The sequence below is a fragment of the Stegodyphus dumicola genome, chromosome 9 (assembly GCF_044657685.1).
Source record: "Stegodyphus dumicola isolate Sdum_Otavi_A_Nest chromosome 9, ASM4465768v1".
Lineage (NCBI taxonomy): Eukaryota > Metazoa > Arthropoda > Arachnida > Araneae > Eresidae > Stegodyphus > Stegodyphus dumicola.
In genome coordinates this window covers 147,295,470-147,313,344 of record NC_140776.1, presented here as the reverse complement: position 1 = coordinate 147,313,344, position 17,875 = coordinate 147,295,470, and the positions used below count along the sequence as shown (strand labels likewise).

The 17,875-nt window shown below is 33.8% G+C and overlaps 1 protein-coding gene across 1 annotated transcript in view; it reads left to right on the top strand.

Moving 5' to 3' along the window:
* LOC118192821 (uncharacterized) overlaps nt 1-17,612 on the top strand; it is a 73,762-nt gene extending 56,150 nt beyond the window's left edge. The window contains exons 3-5 of the mRNA XM_035363842.2: nt 6,417-6,578; nt 14,612-14,788; nt 15,611-17,612. Coding sequence (XP_035219733.1) covers nt 6,417-6,578; nt 14,612-14,788; nt 15,611-16,374 — 1,103 coding nt within the window. The 3' untranslated portion in view covers nt 16,375-17,612. The remainder of the gene's footprint in view (nt 1-6,416; nt 6,579-14,611; nt 14,789-15,610) is intronic.
* The last annotated feature ends 263 nt before the right edge of the window (nt 17,613-17,875 follow it).

Sequence of the window (17,875 nt, the reverse complement as noted above, 5' to 3'; positions counted from 1 at the left end):
ATAATACTGGTACTGATATTAACTCTGATTAATACTGCTACATTACTGATACATTGATATAAAACTGAATATTAATACTGATGAAATGGGAATGATTTTGCACAAGTCGGTAAATAAATCCACGAAATTATACGTTACAGAGATTCCCCCCCCCAAAAAAAAAAAGAAAAATGAGAATTAAAATATCATAGATCAATGTTCTACTGTTACATTACTTGTACATTACTGATGAAATATAACTGATACACTACTGATACAAGGCTGATATATTAGTGATACAATGCTTTACTGGTAGTAAGACTGTTTTTATTGCTCATGCGATATATGCATGAGCAAATATGCATATACAATACTTTACTAGTATTAATACTCATACAATACTTAACTAATATTAATACTCATACAATACGTTACTGATATTGATACTCATACAACACTTTTATTGGTATTAATACTCATTCAATACTGACTAATAGTGATTAATTGTAAATATTGGATAGCATGTGAAAGCAGAAACAACTTTAGCTAATTCTTTATCTAATCTACAGAGTAAACTGTAAATAAGCATTCTAAAATCTGGCAACCATCGCGCATTGGAATTCTCAGTCTTGTTATTAATACCCGTCTGAACTCCAAAAACTGAATCGGAAAACATATATCTTTTAAGCAGATCCTTCCTCCATTGCTTGTTTTTATTATCTCAAGTATTGAAAATAACCTACAGACAGAATAGATTTGAAATTAGAAGATTTACAACAGTCTTAAAAAAAACCCGATTAATAACTTAAAAATAAACTTGAATTGTTCCTCTTCTTAACGAAACGAAAAGTAAACTGCTGCAATACTTTCCTGATAGTTAGATTTACTGCAGCCTTCAAAATGGTATGCTTTACTTTCCTTCAATAGTTAGCTTTACTTTCTTACCTTATTTTATCGTATTCTTCAAGTGCCATCTGGGAGTATCTAACATGTATTTTAATTTCATTGTTAACTCTAACACGCTTCATCTAATACTTACAGGTTTATTTATACAGAACATTCCTCATCAGACTTTCACTGCTACAGCAAGAGATATCATCGTTGATGGACCCTTTCTCATTTGTTGCACTGACATCAAATCCCAAAGCCGAGTTTTGTGACGAGACATTCTTTCTCTTAACAACAATTTCTCTTGGGCAAGCTGTACCACAGACTCCATAATTTAATGACCGTTCGTAATAGCCGACCTCTAATTTAGTTTATACAATGGCGTCGGTATATATCTCCATTTCCCTTTGATCCCTGATTGTTTGCGTCTCATTTCAGAATGGAGAATGAAATAAAATAAAATCTCTCAGCGGCTTTCCTCCCTTAGATGTCCTGATTAGCGGTTTTAAATGATTTAAATATTCACCATCCATATTGTTTACACAGTGAATCTATCATTCATTCCTTTCCCCTGTCTTCCCTCCCTCACTTTCCACTCAAACGCATATATTCCTATTGATCTGCGGTGATGCATTGGATGGAAAGATAGGTTTAGGCGGGAGGGAGGTCAGTTCACAGATGAATGAAATTTCCAGGGATGGCGGGTGGGATAGATTGAATGGGAGATGACTCATCTCCAGAGAGTTGAGGGGGTACATCATTCTTCACCGGTGGCTTTAAAAGGCTGGGGGGAAGTAGTGCTGCCACTGTCGGTTGGCCGGAACACTATTATGCTCCTATGTTCAGGAGGGCTTGGATAGAAATTGATTTTGATGAAGGATCCGCTTGAAATTTAGAATCTTGTCCTGTAACTGAGTCAGGCCTTCTACTTTTGAGGCGAGGACCGGATTCTCTGTTTTCATGTTGTAGTACCACATGCAGTGAAAGGAATAACGATGCCATTGGGAGGATTCAGTCACTAGAACGAAAGAAAATAACTTGTAAATTATATGAATAACCTAACTGTTTCTTAGGCCAGTAAAAAGAATACCTTACATTATAATAACTATCGAGTCATATTAAGTAACAATATTATTCGTTTTCTTTTTAAATTTCTGAGAGTTAAGTGCTCAGAGTTTTAAAAGCGCGAACATGTAAATAAAAATTAAGCACTGTTGAAGGATGCATATGAGTAGTGTAATGAAAACGTGTGAGTTTAAAGTAGACGATGATTGCAAGGAAGATGCTCTTGTTTATTTTCTAAAAATATTATTATTTTGAATAACCAGTTATTTTATGATTTAAATCTTTACTCTCATTTCTTTTTCCGTTTCCCTACCAGAATGCAAATTAGTTCGACAGTATATAAAGTTAGATTTTTGGATTGTAAGACAGAGCGTGTTTCTGCCTCACGTTACTTGGTTAGTTAGCACAAATAAGATTGACTTTTTCGGCTTTGCATTATAGTTGCCAACATTTAAATTGTTACGCTGGGGAGAAGTTTTGAGCCAACTTCGCGTTAAATCATGTTACATTAAGTTACATCGCCACAAGTAGCTGGCTAATTTGTAAACACAAGTCGTGCATTTATGTTTCAGTTCTAACTTAATAAAAAGGTGTGTTTTAAAACGTTCTAAAGACTTTGTAGTTCTTTTCAGACGAAGTGATAATTTGCTTCAAGTTTGTTAAGAGTTTGGACTTAGTTTATGCTAACAAGAAAGATTAAACGTTATGAATTTTTAGAGTAATATTCTTAAAATCATGAATAACTATATTGGTGCAAAATGTGCGTCTGCTATTCTATGATTATAGGCTTATGCTTACATAGTCAAAAATATTACGACGGGTAATGAAGCGAAAGGATGTACAAGATATTAGCTGTACGGTGAAAAGAATGAAAAGGACAAATATTAAGCTATTGTCATTAGATTAAGTATGGAGTATGGTGTAGTTAGATTAATTTTTCTGCAGGGTGAGTTATAATATTGTTGTCTTTCTATTGGGTTAATTTAATAGTAATTTAATAAAAGATTTTATTTTTACTTTTCTGTTATGTACATTTTTTTTTCATACATTTAGTTAAAAACCTTGGCAAATTATTTACACGCAGTTAAGCTAAAAGGTATTTCTCCCACTTCCCTAGCGTGCCTTCGTGGTGTAACGGCAGCACGCTGGGCCGGTATTCCAGAGGTCCGTGGTTCGATTCCCGGCGAAGGCGGTTCCATATTTTTCATCTTTTCTGCTTCCAATTAATCTAATGATTCTGCAAGTGGCGCCCGAACTAAAAGGGTTGTGGATGATGATTCTCCGCACCCAGGATTTGGAGACTAATTTCCCTAAAACCCTAGTCGCCCTTTAAAAAGGGGAATATATAAGATATTTCTCCCACTTCCCTAGCGTGCCTTCGTGGTGTAACGGTAGCACGCTGGGCCGGTATTCCAGAGGTCCATGGTTCGATTCCCGGCGAAGGCGGTTGCATATTTTTCATTTTTTCTGCTTCCAATTAACCTAATGACTCTACAAAGCATAATACTTCGATAACCTCGAATTATTCAAAAATTATTTCATAGAATGCATGGCGCCATTTGGACGGAATTGAACTTTCTATATCTGTTTTATGTTGTTGGTTAAAAAAAGGCCTATCGAGACAGATCTTGTAGAATCAAATGGGAGGGGGGATTCCACACATTCAAGAGAGAGAAAAAAAGCTGATATCCAGGTTTTACGAAGGGAAAAAAATCACTACTGAAAATGAGTGAAGAGAAGATCAAGTGCAAAAATTTTAAATACAAGAGTCGATAAACAAATTTGGTATTTCACATATGACTACTCATAAAACATTGAGAAAAAACTCACTACAATTTCAAAAAAGCAAAATATTTTAAAAGGTACCAGCAAAACGTAAGGTGTACCAAAACTTCTTCACGCTACGATGAGGAAATTTTTGCAAATGGAAAGTCTTCATTTTAGATTGTAACTTTTCAAACTTGATATTTTAACTTTTAAAAATCTAGTAACAAGCGAAATAAAGATTTTTATTAGAGATATCAGAAAAACTTCAAAACAGTTTCAAACATCTGGAAAACTGTACAGAAAGAACGTTTGAATCAGAATTCTTTAAGATTTGCCCTGTTCGTAGTTACCCTGTCTAAACTCCTTGCGTGAAAAAATGAATGAGATAGATAATTCGGGACCTATATTTAAAAAGATAATATCTGCGTTACTTGTTCAAGTTTTTCAATCTTTCAGTCAAAGTACACAAAGGGTATCTGCTATAAAGGCACAGGTATCTTCTTGGGTGACTTTCTAACGGAAAAGAGCGCATATTACGAATACTTAAGGGAAACCATAAAAATTCCACACAGTCAGCTCGTTCGTCGAGATTAGAAGCCAAGCCGAGATGCCACGTTCAACAGTTTAATCCACTCTGCCACTTGTGAGCCAGGTTTTTAAAGTTTGGATTGGTTTATTGAGACAACGGTAAAGCACACTATAGCTATCTATCTAAAGAAACTTTCTTCTGAAAAACTTTCTAAGAGAAACTAGCTTGTATAATAAAAAAGAGTAAGAATGGTGCGAAGACCACAATAACGTTTTTGCTGTTTGTTAAGGTAAAACAATAAAGTGATATGCAGGTTTTTCGTATGGAATCTTTGGTTTTAGAGAGCCTTCCAGTGTAGAAGAATAGCTAAGAAATCAAAAATGAGGAACTTCTTTGCAAAAAAAAATAATATTAAAAGTAAAAAAAAAAAAAAAAGAGAGGAGCTGAACTCCGACTAGTCTATGATATGTCTCTCATATAGAACTTCTACAGTAATAAATGATCTACAATAATGGACAGATATGTTAAGTACAATTGCATGCAAATACTTTTAAGATTTTGAAAATATGAAGCAAAAAATGTAATCGATTTTGAATAAATTAAATGTATCGGAATTTTTATTATTAGTGCAAAGGGGCTTTGTCCCTGAAGGACTATCGTTCTCGTTTTGCGATTTTGCGTTGGTTCACTATAAATGTCCGTTTCACACTTTTCAAACTGTTGCCACCAAATGTTAGAGTCCTGCATTATATTTGAAGAAATTAAATAAAGAAAAATCTGCATAAATGTTGTATATTTTTCGCATTGTGATAAAACAACGGTACATAGAGTCATCAAATTTTGAATGACGTAGTAATTCTACGAATATGGGCATGTGAAAGACCAAATTTGAAATTTGGAATTTGTTTTATTATCGATTTTCTATTTTGTAAAACTTTTTGATTAACAAAAATAAACGAATTTTTGATGAACAAACTCAAGGATTGCAAAGCGAGCCATGGCAACGTTGTACAGAAAAAAAAAATTTATCTCCAGCGCGCGAGACTTTGTATTGGAAATTTTAAAGATATACTGAATTTAAAACTATTTTACGATATTGCTCTTGAACTGAATTTTAGGGTTTAAGTTCGAAGAACGTGATATTTAATAAATAAATGTAACAGACAAAATGTTAAAAAAACTTCTCTTTGGACGTAATTTAAAATCTTTCAGATTTTTATTTGCTTTTTTCATTTTTTTTTGTTACATTGTTGTTATTTATTTATTTTTGTCCAAAATATGCTGTTATTTTATCAGCAGAGTTATTATTTCTTAAGCAATTTTATTGCATTTGTTATTACTTTAAACTTTCTTAATCCTATATGCCTAATTTTGTTTTGAACTAGAATTTTGCATTCGTCTTGTATTGCATAAGTTTAAAAAATGTGCTTTATACTGATGATACAAAATAAGACTTTTTTTATAAGTTAGCATTCCAACATTAAGTTTAACCCCCTTTCTGAAATAATATTTGGAAATGGCAGCAGTAAGCGTCTGTAACTAAACGGAAGTTACGTCAAGCATCCAGGACTCTGTTGGACTAGTGTAATTTGGTTTATTTAATTATGGCAAAGCATTCGATAGCTCTCTGCCTAAGAAAAGGGATACCTTTGTGGAGCACATTCTAAGAGAAACTACTTCGTATACACGTTAAACTTTGAGAAAATCACAAAAACGTTCGTGCAGCCAACCCGTTTGCGGGGTTCGAGCCTTTGGAAAAAATCCCAGTATTTAGCAACTTTACCACTTGGCCGCTGGTGGGCTGAGACACCATACGAAGTGCCATATATTGGAAAGACGTAACACCAGATTATAGCGTCATACGTAGATATTACGTGATCATGTCTATATTTACTTTTTGAAAATACTTAACGTATTTAAAACGTTCGTCTAAGAAATTTGTAAGAGCACTTAGTACGAACAAATGGAAAATAATACCAAGTTGACGGTGACTTAGTTTATTCGTTATTAATCGCCACCTCTTCGAAAAGCAGACTGTCTTGACAAAGCCAATTTTTCGGACATCTAAGATTTGAAAATGATTAGTTCAGTGTTTAAAAAATATTTTTTTCTTAGAATAATTTTCACATTCCATGATCTGACTTAACATTTCCTTTTCCTTTCCTTATGGTTTCTGATTGCTTTACAGGGCAGCAGCAGCAACTGAGAGCTTTCGCTACAGCTTTTGGACACAGGCCGCCTTACCTGGATCCCAGATTTCCAGACCCATTAAGGGAATGGGACCTCCGAAGGAAAACAGCAGAGCACTGGGCGCTAGAGCTTCCCAGAAGGATAGGCGGCCCTGGCCAAGGTGAGAATTTTTATCTTCTGTATTTAGAGAAATAGTTATAAAATCTCGAGGACCATTTATTATTTAATGTGGATGTATATTAAACTGTAATGACAAAAATAAGCAACTAACTAAATAAACGCTTTTCATTCCGTAAACATTATCATTAACATGACCATAGCATTCTAACATTCCAGAGCAGATTTTAGCTATAAAGGAAAATATTTCCTATTGCGAGAAATTGATAAATTAAAACTCATTTCAAGTTTCAAATTTAAAACCTCGGTATATGTCACATGTCAGTGTCAGTAGTTTGTTTTTCGCCTGGACGCAAAAGTGTATTTAGAGGAAAGTATCAAAATATGCGTATTACCTTATCGTTTAAAATGATATTTAAAAAAGAAATATAGGGATAAGGTTCCAATATATATGTTGCAGAATAAAAGTTTTTGCAATCGACATGTGTTATACAAGGTAGAAGAAACGTATTTGGTTTGTTGCATTAATTATATAAAGTAACGCTTCCTGCAAATTGTTCTTAAAACTACCAAAAATCTACATTTAAATGATTGGTTTCTGAAGACAATCAGATGGACAGTGTAGTTTTATGGAAGATAAAGAAAACATCTTAGGTGTTATTGATTCGCAGTAACGTCTAAAGATGATTTGTTGGCGAAAAAAGGACTCTATGTTTAAAAAATAACACATGTTCCCTATATTTCCGAAATGAAAAAATATCTGATTTTAGACAACCAGCCATTTAGCAGTTTAAAAGTGATTGAATTATATTGTTATATTTCGGTTAAGGTTTTTATGCATTGAGCTAATTTGCATGCAATATTTATCGAATTATAAACAATTTAAAACTTTAAATGGTGCTAGGCCTAACGAGCCTGCCGTTTGTTTACATTTGAAACTCTTAGTAGACTAGCGAATTAAGTCAGTTGGTGCATCAACTTCAGAGTGTTTTCGCCCAGTAGGACCACGAATTAACTTCCAGTTTTGTGCATCGAAAATTTTGGCTTCCTGCCCGCTGGCCGAATTGCTTGTTTTTGCGTAGAAACTAAAAATTTCAGTTGTAGTTCTTTTTTAATTGTTTTTAACTGTATTTGGTGTTTTATATTTTTCTGTATTTTACAATTTTTAATGAAGTTGTTTTGAGTTTTTATGTACTTTTGACTTGCTGCGGTAAGAGAACTGGACTGATTGAATGAGAAATATAACTCTAGTGAAATTCGAGGAAATAAGTTTAAATGAAGTGCAGTAAAAGATGTGTATAATTTAATAGGCCGTAGAAGGAAGTAATGGGGTGTCCACATACACATATATATCTATATATTTAGTTTAATAGTTCTGGTTCATTTTTTCCATGATAGCGTACGAAGAAATTTTACAAATAATTGATAAAGTTAATTACTTTAAATTTAATAAGCCTTCATAAAAAGAATCTCCTGGATTACAAAGAATCTAAGAATATCTCTTAGATTACTGTGCTTAAACTTCACAGTCATTTCTTTGAAAATATTTACATGGTTTCATAGGTAGCCGTAAAATCTCCATTGCATTTTCATTAACAATCAAATTTTCTGTGCATTTTACGAAAATTTAATTAAATCCTCCAGAATTTCCTTCTTATCCTATCAAGCAGTGCACCAAATTCGTTATATGTCGCGACTGCATTCGCTGGCGTAGACAAAATATATGGTCCTCCATTCTTTTATGTTACGTACATGGTCCATTAACTCCACCGAAGAACAATCCCCAAACAAATCAAACGACATTTCTTTTCTTATAATGCAACCTTCGAAACACTGGGGGATTTAGAAAATTATTAGAACCGATTCCACATTTGGTACTTTGCGGCTATGAAATACCCTCCTCCCTGTGGTTACGTAGCATCTTCCTTCACATACGTATATCCCTTTTTGCTTGAATATTTGTTTTTTTTTTTTTTTTTAATTTTTCAGTGTTTCCTTTTAATAGTCCCCCCCTCCAACCATTCTTTTCTTTTTTATTATTATTATTTCGGGAACCGCGCCCATTACTTTTATTACTTTTCCCTGTTCTCTACCCTCTCCCAATTATTCCCTCCTACAGAAAGTGATCACTGAAGGATCAATTGCACATTAAAGCTCTGCCTATCAGAATGGAAGGAAGAGTGAAAGAGAAAAGAGCGACAGATAGAGAGAGAGGAGGGGGGGTTTCTTATTTATACTGGGAAGGTTTCTTTTTTTATTTTTTAACCCCCTGCTCTTTTATTTAATATTTTGGCAATTTTTTTGTTATTGCTTCTTTGTGTGTTGGGGCGTAATATGCGCATTATGGTAACGAGATGCGGAATTATGCTATAACGCAGTCGGTATTTAATCATGCATTTATTAAGAACCGTGGACTTTTTTGTGGCTCGTTTTTCAGACTCGTTATTTATAGTCCACCAAGCTATCTTGTTACCACTTTTTCAATACATATAACGTAAGGATTATTTTGGAAATAAAGTGTGAGCTAAATTAGTGTTTTCTTTTGCACAAATGTATAAGATCCTAAGTAAACAGAATGCGGTGCTTTTATGATTCGTTTCTGTTTGGCATTTTTATTAAATTAAGAAATATGTTTTCTAACTGTAACGGAACTACTCGTATCTAACTGTAACGGAAAGTTCGCATTCAATTTATGTTATAGCCGTGGCAATAGTTGCCGATAAGGCCATTTGGCAATAGTTGCCCAGCTAGACTTCCCATCCGCTGTCCACATTTGCAAGGAGTATTGATTTATAGGGTGACGTACGTAATGTCATACATTAAAAGTAGCTTATCAGATATTTAATATTCAAAGCGTTACATTAACCTCTTCGCTCCCTGCATTATATGATGCAGCTCAGGTTCTTTCCAAGCGCCCCATGTGTGATACGGGGCGAAATGTTATTGACAGCCCAGTAGTTCATATTTTAAATGCGCATAAATTATGTCAGAAGCCTGCGAAAACTTGCTAAATAGAATTTCTAATGTTATTATGATTATCGTTTGTTATTTTACTCTACGAAAGTAAAAAGTGCGCGAGGCTAACAATGTGCTTTTATAATTTAGATAAGTTTTACGCAGCGTAAGCGACTTAAAAGTTTTGTATGTAAATATGGCAACAGGATAAAATAAGCACTCATATTTAAATTATTAAGTTTTACTTCATTATTGTACATAAATAATTTAAATAGGGGAATATAATCATTGTTACTAATATTACACTTTAATAATTTATTTCGAATTTTTATTTTAATATAAAGTCTTAACATTTTCTGTTTATGCAGTAAGAAATACTATATATAACATGTGCGTTAATCCCAATATTTATATAAAAAGCAGGTTTTATAAGGATTATTTTTGCATGTTAAGCTTAATTGCAAAACGCGCTCTGACACAGTTAAGCGCTCCAGACTCAAGAGCACTCGGAATCTTCTTTCGCTCGACTTCAAGAGCGAAGAGGTTAAAAGCGGTACTAAAATACTCTTTAGAAAATGGGATGGCTAACCAGAGCATCACAAGGCATGATCAACAATTTCATCTTTTTTTGCGTATAATATCTTTGAGGTGAAACTTCAGTTTATAATAATTTTATGACTCCATTTCTCTGCCATTTGTAAAAATACAGTATGATGATGACTTGCATCTCCTGATTTCTGCTGGCAGACTTTCTCCATGGGAAAAAAGTAGAAGGGTTTAATACTTTGGCCTATGGCGGTCACAATTAAACGTCTATTTTGAGTATCACTGAGACACGTACCAAACTCAAAAATTTAATAAAGGAAACAAAATCCCTTGGTTGGAATTCTCCGCTCCGAAAAAGCTCTAGATGTAAATGGGATACGCGAGGAGCTCTGGATTTCCTGAAGGTTCCTGGATTCATGGTCTGTTGCATCTTTTATATTCAGAACGTTTAAAGAGAAGTTCGATGCAGTCGTCGTATAGTCCCCAATATTAATATCTGTAATTTATTCTTGTGGGAATAGCTTGATGGATAAAATCTGCCTGTAAAATTCAGGAAATGTGCGCGACGGACGCAACTTTCTTTCCGGCATTGGCAAAGAATATGTGTCATAAACTTGTTTGTGTCACAAACAAGATTTTTGGCCTCAAAGAGAGCACGGGAACTTACTGAACGCATCTTCTACTGTTTCGATCACTTTTAGTAGTTGTAATAGCAACCTTTCTGGAAAAAGTTTTGTTTGTTTTTACACATTAAAACTTTTATTTTTAATAATGCTATTTGATGACCATTCTCTAATACGACCAGTCTCAGCAAGTTGCGTATGCAAACAGGATCACTCTTAACTTCCGAGTCTTAACTATTAGTTTTGAATTCTGAATCGTAATTGTAAAGGATGGTTAGATAATCAGCTAACTTTAAAGAGAAAAAGCAACAATTACAGCAAATCTTTTTTTTTTTTTTTTTTTTTTTTTTTAAAATAAATATTGTATCTTCGTAGGTGCCATCCAGCAGTGATATAGAATGCTATTGCTGCATTAATGAAAAGCAGAACCAGGAACAATATGATTATATATACCATTTTTACAGTGGTTTTCTGTTCACATGGATTACTGCAGTTTCACCCATCTGCCATCCTAAACATGCAAATGTTTAAGAGTTTGGCATACTTCGCATAGTGAATGGCTCTCAAAACGATCTTAACAACAGTTCTCCCATTTCTATCTGAAGCCAGATATGCGAAGCGCATAACGGCCATCTGAGATTTTAACAAAATTCGATTAACTGGGGTATGGTTAAACTAAATTTCGCTTAATTTTAATCTAACCTTCTCTTGCTAGATGAAGTTTTCGTCCAGATTTTAACAAAACTACCAGATCTTATAAATATAACAAAAATAAAAGCAGCTGGAAGTTTACTTCCTCTTCTCTTCTGAATAACAAGCAACATGGAATTCAATTATTTGCAAATCTCACGTTTACATTATATCCTACAACTAGCTTGACTAATTTCAGGATTTCTGCTAGACTCAAAGGGTGAAAACTCCCCAGCCAGACAAAATATCATTCACATCGGACACATAGAGCTCATTTACGGCCACTGGAGTTGCCAATCATCTTCCTATTAAATTACTCTTTTTAAAAGCATCTCTTTCTACATAGTCTGGTGAAGCAGATGAAACAGTAGAGGCATAGGACAGATCTTCACATAAGCAAAAGTATGTTAGTTGAAATAACCTTACAAACTTTTCCGAACGCCCTATACAAATATTTGAATATTCTAAGACTATATGAATGTACGCAGTTTATAATTTATACTGTTCTTTGACGTTAATTTTACATTACATAAATTAAAATAAGTATTTTTGCTGAAAGAGTTGGAACTAGGCGGCTGTCTCTCGAAATGTATTGAATTTTCATCTCTTTTTGAAAGAAATACCAAATTAAAGTTGAAGTTTTGCAAATAGTGGCTATTAAACTTGTCATTTGCAAGCGAAGAATGTGCAACATTTATTATGAGCACCACAGAAAATTTCTCAAAAAAGAATTTTAATTTTTAAAACTGCAGCAGTAGGCGCAAATGCTATAATACATCATAATTCTATTCAATTAGACACGAAAACGCTTCTTAAACTTTCTATTAGTCTTTACAATAATTAGACTTAAAATAAGGTAGTTGAACTCTAATCAAATCATCATTTTTTGAGATTAATATCAGACTAATGCTAAGTCATCTTAATAACTAAATTTTTTTCCGCTGTTTCGTGAAAATTATAACCTTTGGTAGCATATCCATTCACTAGTGCTATAAAATCCCCTTCATCCAATAAAATGACTCTAACTCCCAAATGAAAAAAGAAATTCGATTTCGATTATTCTTTGAATCCCATTAAGTGTTATCGATTTTTTTAGAGCTCTTAATTCTTATCGACAACATTTCCCGAGCCTTGGCATCAAAACAAGTTGTAAATATTATTCCTTAAAACTCGTAAAAGTCATTCCGTCACCCAAGTTGGCAGCCAGGTTGATGTACCTGCCCTATCAAGGAAAACCGAATAAAAGAGCGAAAAGACGAGTAAGAGAAAGAACATGCTCAGATAAATGGCGAATGTAATGAAGAAGAAGAGGACAAAGTGTCCCGAAACAAATGGCCTGTAACGGCGGATGCCAATTACACCTTTATGGCATACCAACCAGAGGGCGATACTTACCCCATCTCCTTCGTGTTGCCAATTCCTTCTTACAGTTTTTGTTCCTGAAATAAAAAAAAAAAAAGGAATCTAACACAGAAGAGAAAAGGAAAATGGGAAGGTTTTCGTGGTCGTAAGGAGGGGATATTTATCACGAGACGGTTAACCACAAAGTAGAATTCTTCTGCGTTGGCGTAAGTGCAACTCTAAGGAGGAATATTGGCAAAACAATCATCTTTCATACGCCTTCCGTCGTTCACTTTTCTGAATTCTTCTTATTGCTTCGTTTTACAGAAGCATTCTTTTTCGATTTGGTTTCTTATTTCTTCCTCAAAACCGCCGTTTTTGATAAATAGAGAGTTGTAAGAGCAATTTTGTCTTTGTTTTTAGTTGCAGCGTTCTCCGAACGCTTTCCGCTTTCCGCTTTCATTTCGGTGAGCACTGCCATGTGACTGCTTTAGGTGTCAGAAACAATCAAATCCTTCGTGTTTCACTAAGTAAACGATTATTGCACTTAATCCCTCCCCCTTTCTGTCTTCCCTCCAGACATTTTAAGGCAAAGAAATAAAAAAACAGTAAGGTAGCTATGTAGCAGTAGAAGCAAAGGGAGAGGGTGAAATCCCAATTTTGGTGAAACGAAGTTGAAAATTTTTCTTTCTTTGCTTTTTGTTACCGCTTGTTTCGTTTTTCTTCGGACCAGTCGATGAAAAACCACACATCAAATTAAAATTGAATATGGCGGAAAGACTTGTCTGCTTTTATTAGCCGTGCACTTTAATGTATTTTCCATGTAGAAGGAGAGGCAGAAACTTTTCATAAAATGACTCATTTTTTCAGAAGTAGGAAACTAAAGTCTTATATCATAAAAAATCTAGTATATAAGCTCTTGTGTAACATAACTGGTTATCATAATATACCATGAAATTTATTAAATCTGCCATTAATGGGAACAGGATTAAATTATTTGAAATTTGTCTCTTATATTTCTAAAATGTATCTAAAAGTTGGTTTATATTCTTTTCAATGCAATGTTAATATCTGATTTTGTGCACAAGCCACTAAAATCAAACTTATTTCTAATTATACATTCAAATACAATGCTTTGGAATTCGTCATCATCATGCCAAAACCACGTATGGCCGAAATTTGTTTCAAGGTTTGACTCATGTTTAGTTTGGAGAAAAACTAAATTAAGAAAAGCCGAAGAACCAGATCAAGAACTGAAAGAAATTATTCTACAAATTAATTTGTTTTAGTTTAATACTTTCAACTTAACTTAACTTTCAACTTAATTTATGAGAAAACAACAAGAAATGCAGATTCAAAGTCTCCACGTGATGCCGTTAGTAAACTTTCTACTAGAATGCACCACTTCATATCACGAATCTTAATGAAATACATGGTTCTTTGTCAGACTAGAATAGATACTAATTGTCCAAAACCCAGCCTTAGATGTTTTATTTTAATAGGAATATCGAGTTCATTTCGCCGAAGTTTTGAAAGATACTGACATGTATCCTTAAAAACGTGACATCTGTTTTAAAGATACGTGCTTCAAGATTGTCTCCTGGGTAGTCAGTTACATTTTATAAAACCAAAATTAAAATTTAGAGAATTTTTTTTCCTCCTTGGGAAAATGGAAACTCCCTTGAAATGTATTATAGTTTTTTAAAAACTCAATACCAGTCTAAGCTTGATTCTTGCCTAATTTTAGTTTCAGACCTGCGTGTTTTTCATCATAATACAGATACAAAAATTTATCATCAGTTTTGAAATAGTATGTCACAGCTTATAGTGCGAAATAGGTGTAAATGCATGTTTTACTTGAAGAAATTTATTAATGATTTTTATGATCAGTAATTTAAATTTTATTATAATATTATTACAGATCCTCTTCATTTGGCTGAGAGTCACTGGGGCGCTTATGGCCATCCCTATTCTTCTTACCTTGCTTCGGCATCCAGTTTACAAGGAACAGGTTTTCCACCCTATTCATTAGATGCGGCTTTGGCGGGAGTGTCTCCATCTTCTCAAGACTCTTGTTCTTCCACATTACCTCTAACAGGTAACTTTATATCTAAAAATACTTGAGCCAATTTACACAAGATGACCTATTAAGCGCACCTTCATAATGAGTTTTCTAGTGTGTTAAAAATGACTCTACATATTAAAATAACATAGAGATTCAGCCGAGATGCCCCGCTCCTGTAACTCATTTCGATGTCGGTAGGTTAAGGCAAATGATAAGTAATGCCTTTTCTTCCAGGCGTTGCAGATCAGTTAACTTCTCAGAATAAACTAATCTTTGAAAGACCTCTCTGATTAAAGAAGCATCACATCTGGATTCGATAAGACTAAAGTCGGGGGAGATACTTTAGCAACCTATCTAAATTAAATATCGAAGATTATAATTCATACTGTTTATTTATGGAATATCCTGTATAACTATAATAATACAAACAATACGCGTACTTAGAGAATCATATGAAAGTATCTCCTCACGAGCTTTACATTTTGGTAAATTTAGAAAGGATACAAAAGAGATTCCGTACAAATAAATTTTACACTCTATTTTTAATAATTTATTAGTTTTTTGAAAGCAGAACAAATTGTGTAAAATCGGTGAAATTTTTTTGAAGATAGAATTTTACACTGAAGATAAAACAATTTATTGCATTTGCTGGCTTGTCTACTGTCCTTGTTCAAAAAGTTTCATTATGAAAGGTAAAAAAAGACCTATTTTTGTGTAGTAAACACGTTTTTTTTTAATTAATCCATTTCCAGCCGTTTCCATTTCCATTTTTCCATTTCCATTTCCATTTTTCATTGAATGATTAAGTTTGCAGCATAAATAATCTTACAGTTTGTCTTCTTTTCCACTTTTTAGGTATAGGCGATCGTGGTTCAGCAGTGTCAACTACAGGTTCCTCTTTCCCAGCTCTCAACGATCACGCTGTAAGTTTGTCTTTGAAAACAGATCCCCTTCTTGTCTCCAGGTACAGTAACGCAATGGCAGCGGTTGCAGCAAACTCAGAACTGTGCCTCACCGATCGTCTTACCGAATTACGTCAGGGTCTTTCCACTGCAGTTGCTAATCCTCAGCAACCCAGTACCACAGTGGCACTACTATCTAGTAGCACTGGTAGTCCTCCTTATCTGTCGGTGAGTCATCCAGGATATGGCCTACTGTCTTCGCATCCTTATTATAATGGTAATGGCTGTTCAGGCCCCGGAGCTCCGAGTATGTATCTAAATCCACCTGTTGTGCCACCTTCTCTATTGTACCCGCAACTGTATAGCAGCGTAGCTCATAACCAACTTCATCCTTCAATTCATATCCTTGGAAGCAATGTTGCAAATAATTCTGATATCTTACGATCACCTGAACCACAAAGAAGTGAAGATGATGCCTTGCAAACTAGTTCTAATCCCGGCTCTAGAGGAAGCTCGACAGGCAGTGCAACAAGTAGTAATGGTGGTTCAACGTCTTCTATAGTGAATCTTATGTCTCAGGTTGAAACTTCTCGATCAACTTCCCCAAGGCACCAAATTCAAACGAGTTGTACTACTACATCAAACGGAACAACGCTTTATGGTAACACATCTAACGGTCATGGACAGACAGATTCTTCATTGTGGAGACCTTACTGAATATTTTATGCTATTCCAGAGTTTAGAGGATTTTAAACAACAGGCAGATTGCAGTTTTATTAAAGGTAAAGTGTATGTGGCTTACCTTTTCGAAACTTTATATCATCTCATTTGCATGTGGTTGAGGAAAGAAGTGCATAATGGGATGAAACTCAAGTCTAAGCAAGCAAGTTAATTCATATTCATTCCTTGTGACTAATTCGAGGCGATAATTTTAGTTCTTTCTAAATTGTTGTCCTATGGATTGAAATTCAAGCTGAAAGATGATGAGTTGGAAATAAGGGAAAGTTCAGTTGAGTTGAAATTGAAACTTAATTTCAGTTCTGATTTTGTCTAGGAAAATGATTTTCAGTTGTAGTATTATTAATTGCTTAAATATGTTTTAATATTTAAAATTAATAACAACAGGTATCAAGATTGAATATGCTGAATACAAATTATTTCAGCTAAGCTAAAATTGCTTTTTCGACTGATATTAAATACTGTATAATGAATAGCGTTCTTCAAAAGTACCTGGTGTACATTCCTAACAAAATAAAGTACTTTTGGAAGATTTTAAACAGAAAATCCACTGTACATTAACGTACGCGTGGCGAAATATAGTTCATGAGCTTTCTGTTAATGTGAGATTTGTATATAGTAGCTATGGAATGAAGGCTGCAGAATTAATGTAACAAAATAGAAGTTCGTCTACTGTGTGATATGACTTCTATTTTAGAAGTTGTAAAGAAGGATTCCAAAATGTAGATAAAATTTTGTAGCACAAAGGAACCTTCTTGAACAATATTTAGCGTGTTTAAAACGATATAGAGACGTTAGTCAGCTGTTGTAGCTAAAAGTGCCGAGAAAATCTGATGGTAAATACTTATCTCGATTTCCTACTGGTGTTTGACATTATCAGACATGATTGCAATTTGAAGCAAGATCGATGTTGATAACATTTGTATCTGTTCTTAATCAAAATACTGTGACAAAGAAATGTATGAGGATTCGTGACTGAGAAAAAATGTGTAAACATGCTCTTTGAGCAAGGAGAATAACTTGAGTCTACAAGAGTGAGCTTCCTTAAAGGATCACTACATGTATCGCTGTGTAATTATATTTGTACATTATAGAATACAGAAATATATCTCATTCAGTAATGAGTGCCAACATTCTGTATTTTGTAAAAAGAAATATATATATATATATATATATACATGAAAAATAAATATTTCAAAATAATATCTAGCAATATTTGTGATTATTTTACATTGTTTCTCCTTTACAAAATCAAATTTCGATCACTCAGTTAGCACACTCTTCCTTTTCTTTAGGGTGCAGTTCTTCCCGTGAAAAACCGTTCGTTACTTTAAATTTAAAAAAAAAAAAAAGAAAAAAGAAAAAAAAAAAAGTTAAATATCATTTGATAACTTGAATCGGAAATTAAATGCATACGAGATAAATATGGAATAAAACTTTTTGTCATTAAAATGTTAGACATTTCCTATTACTTTTTGTT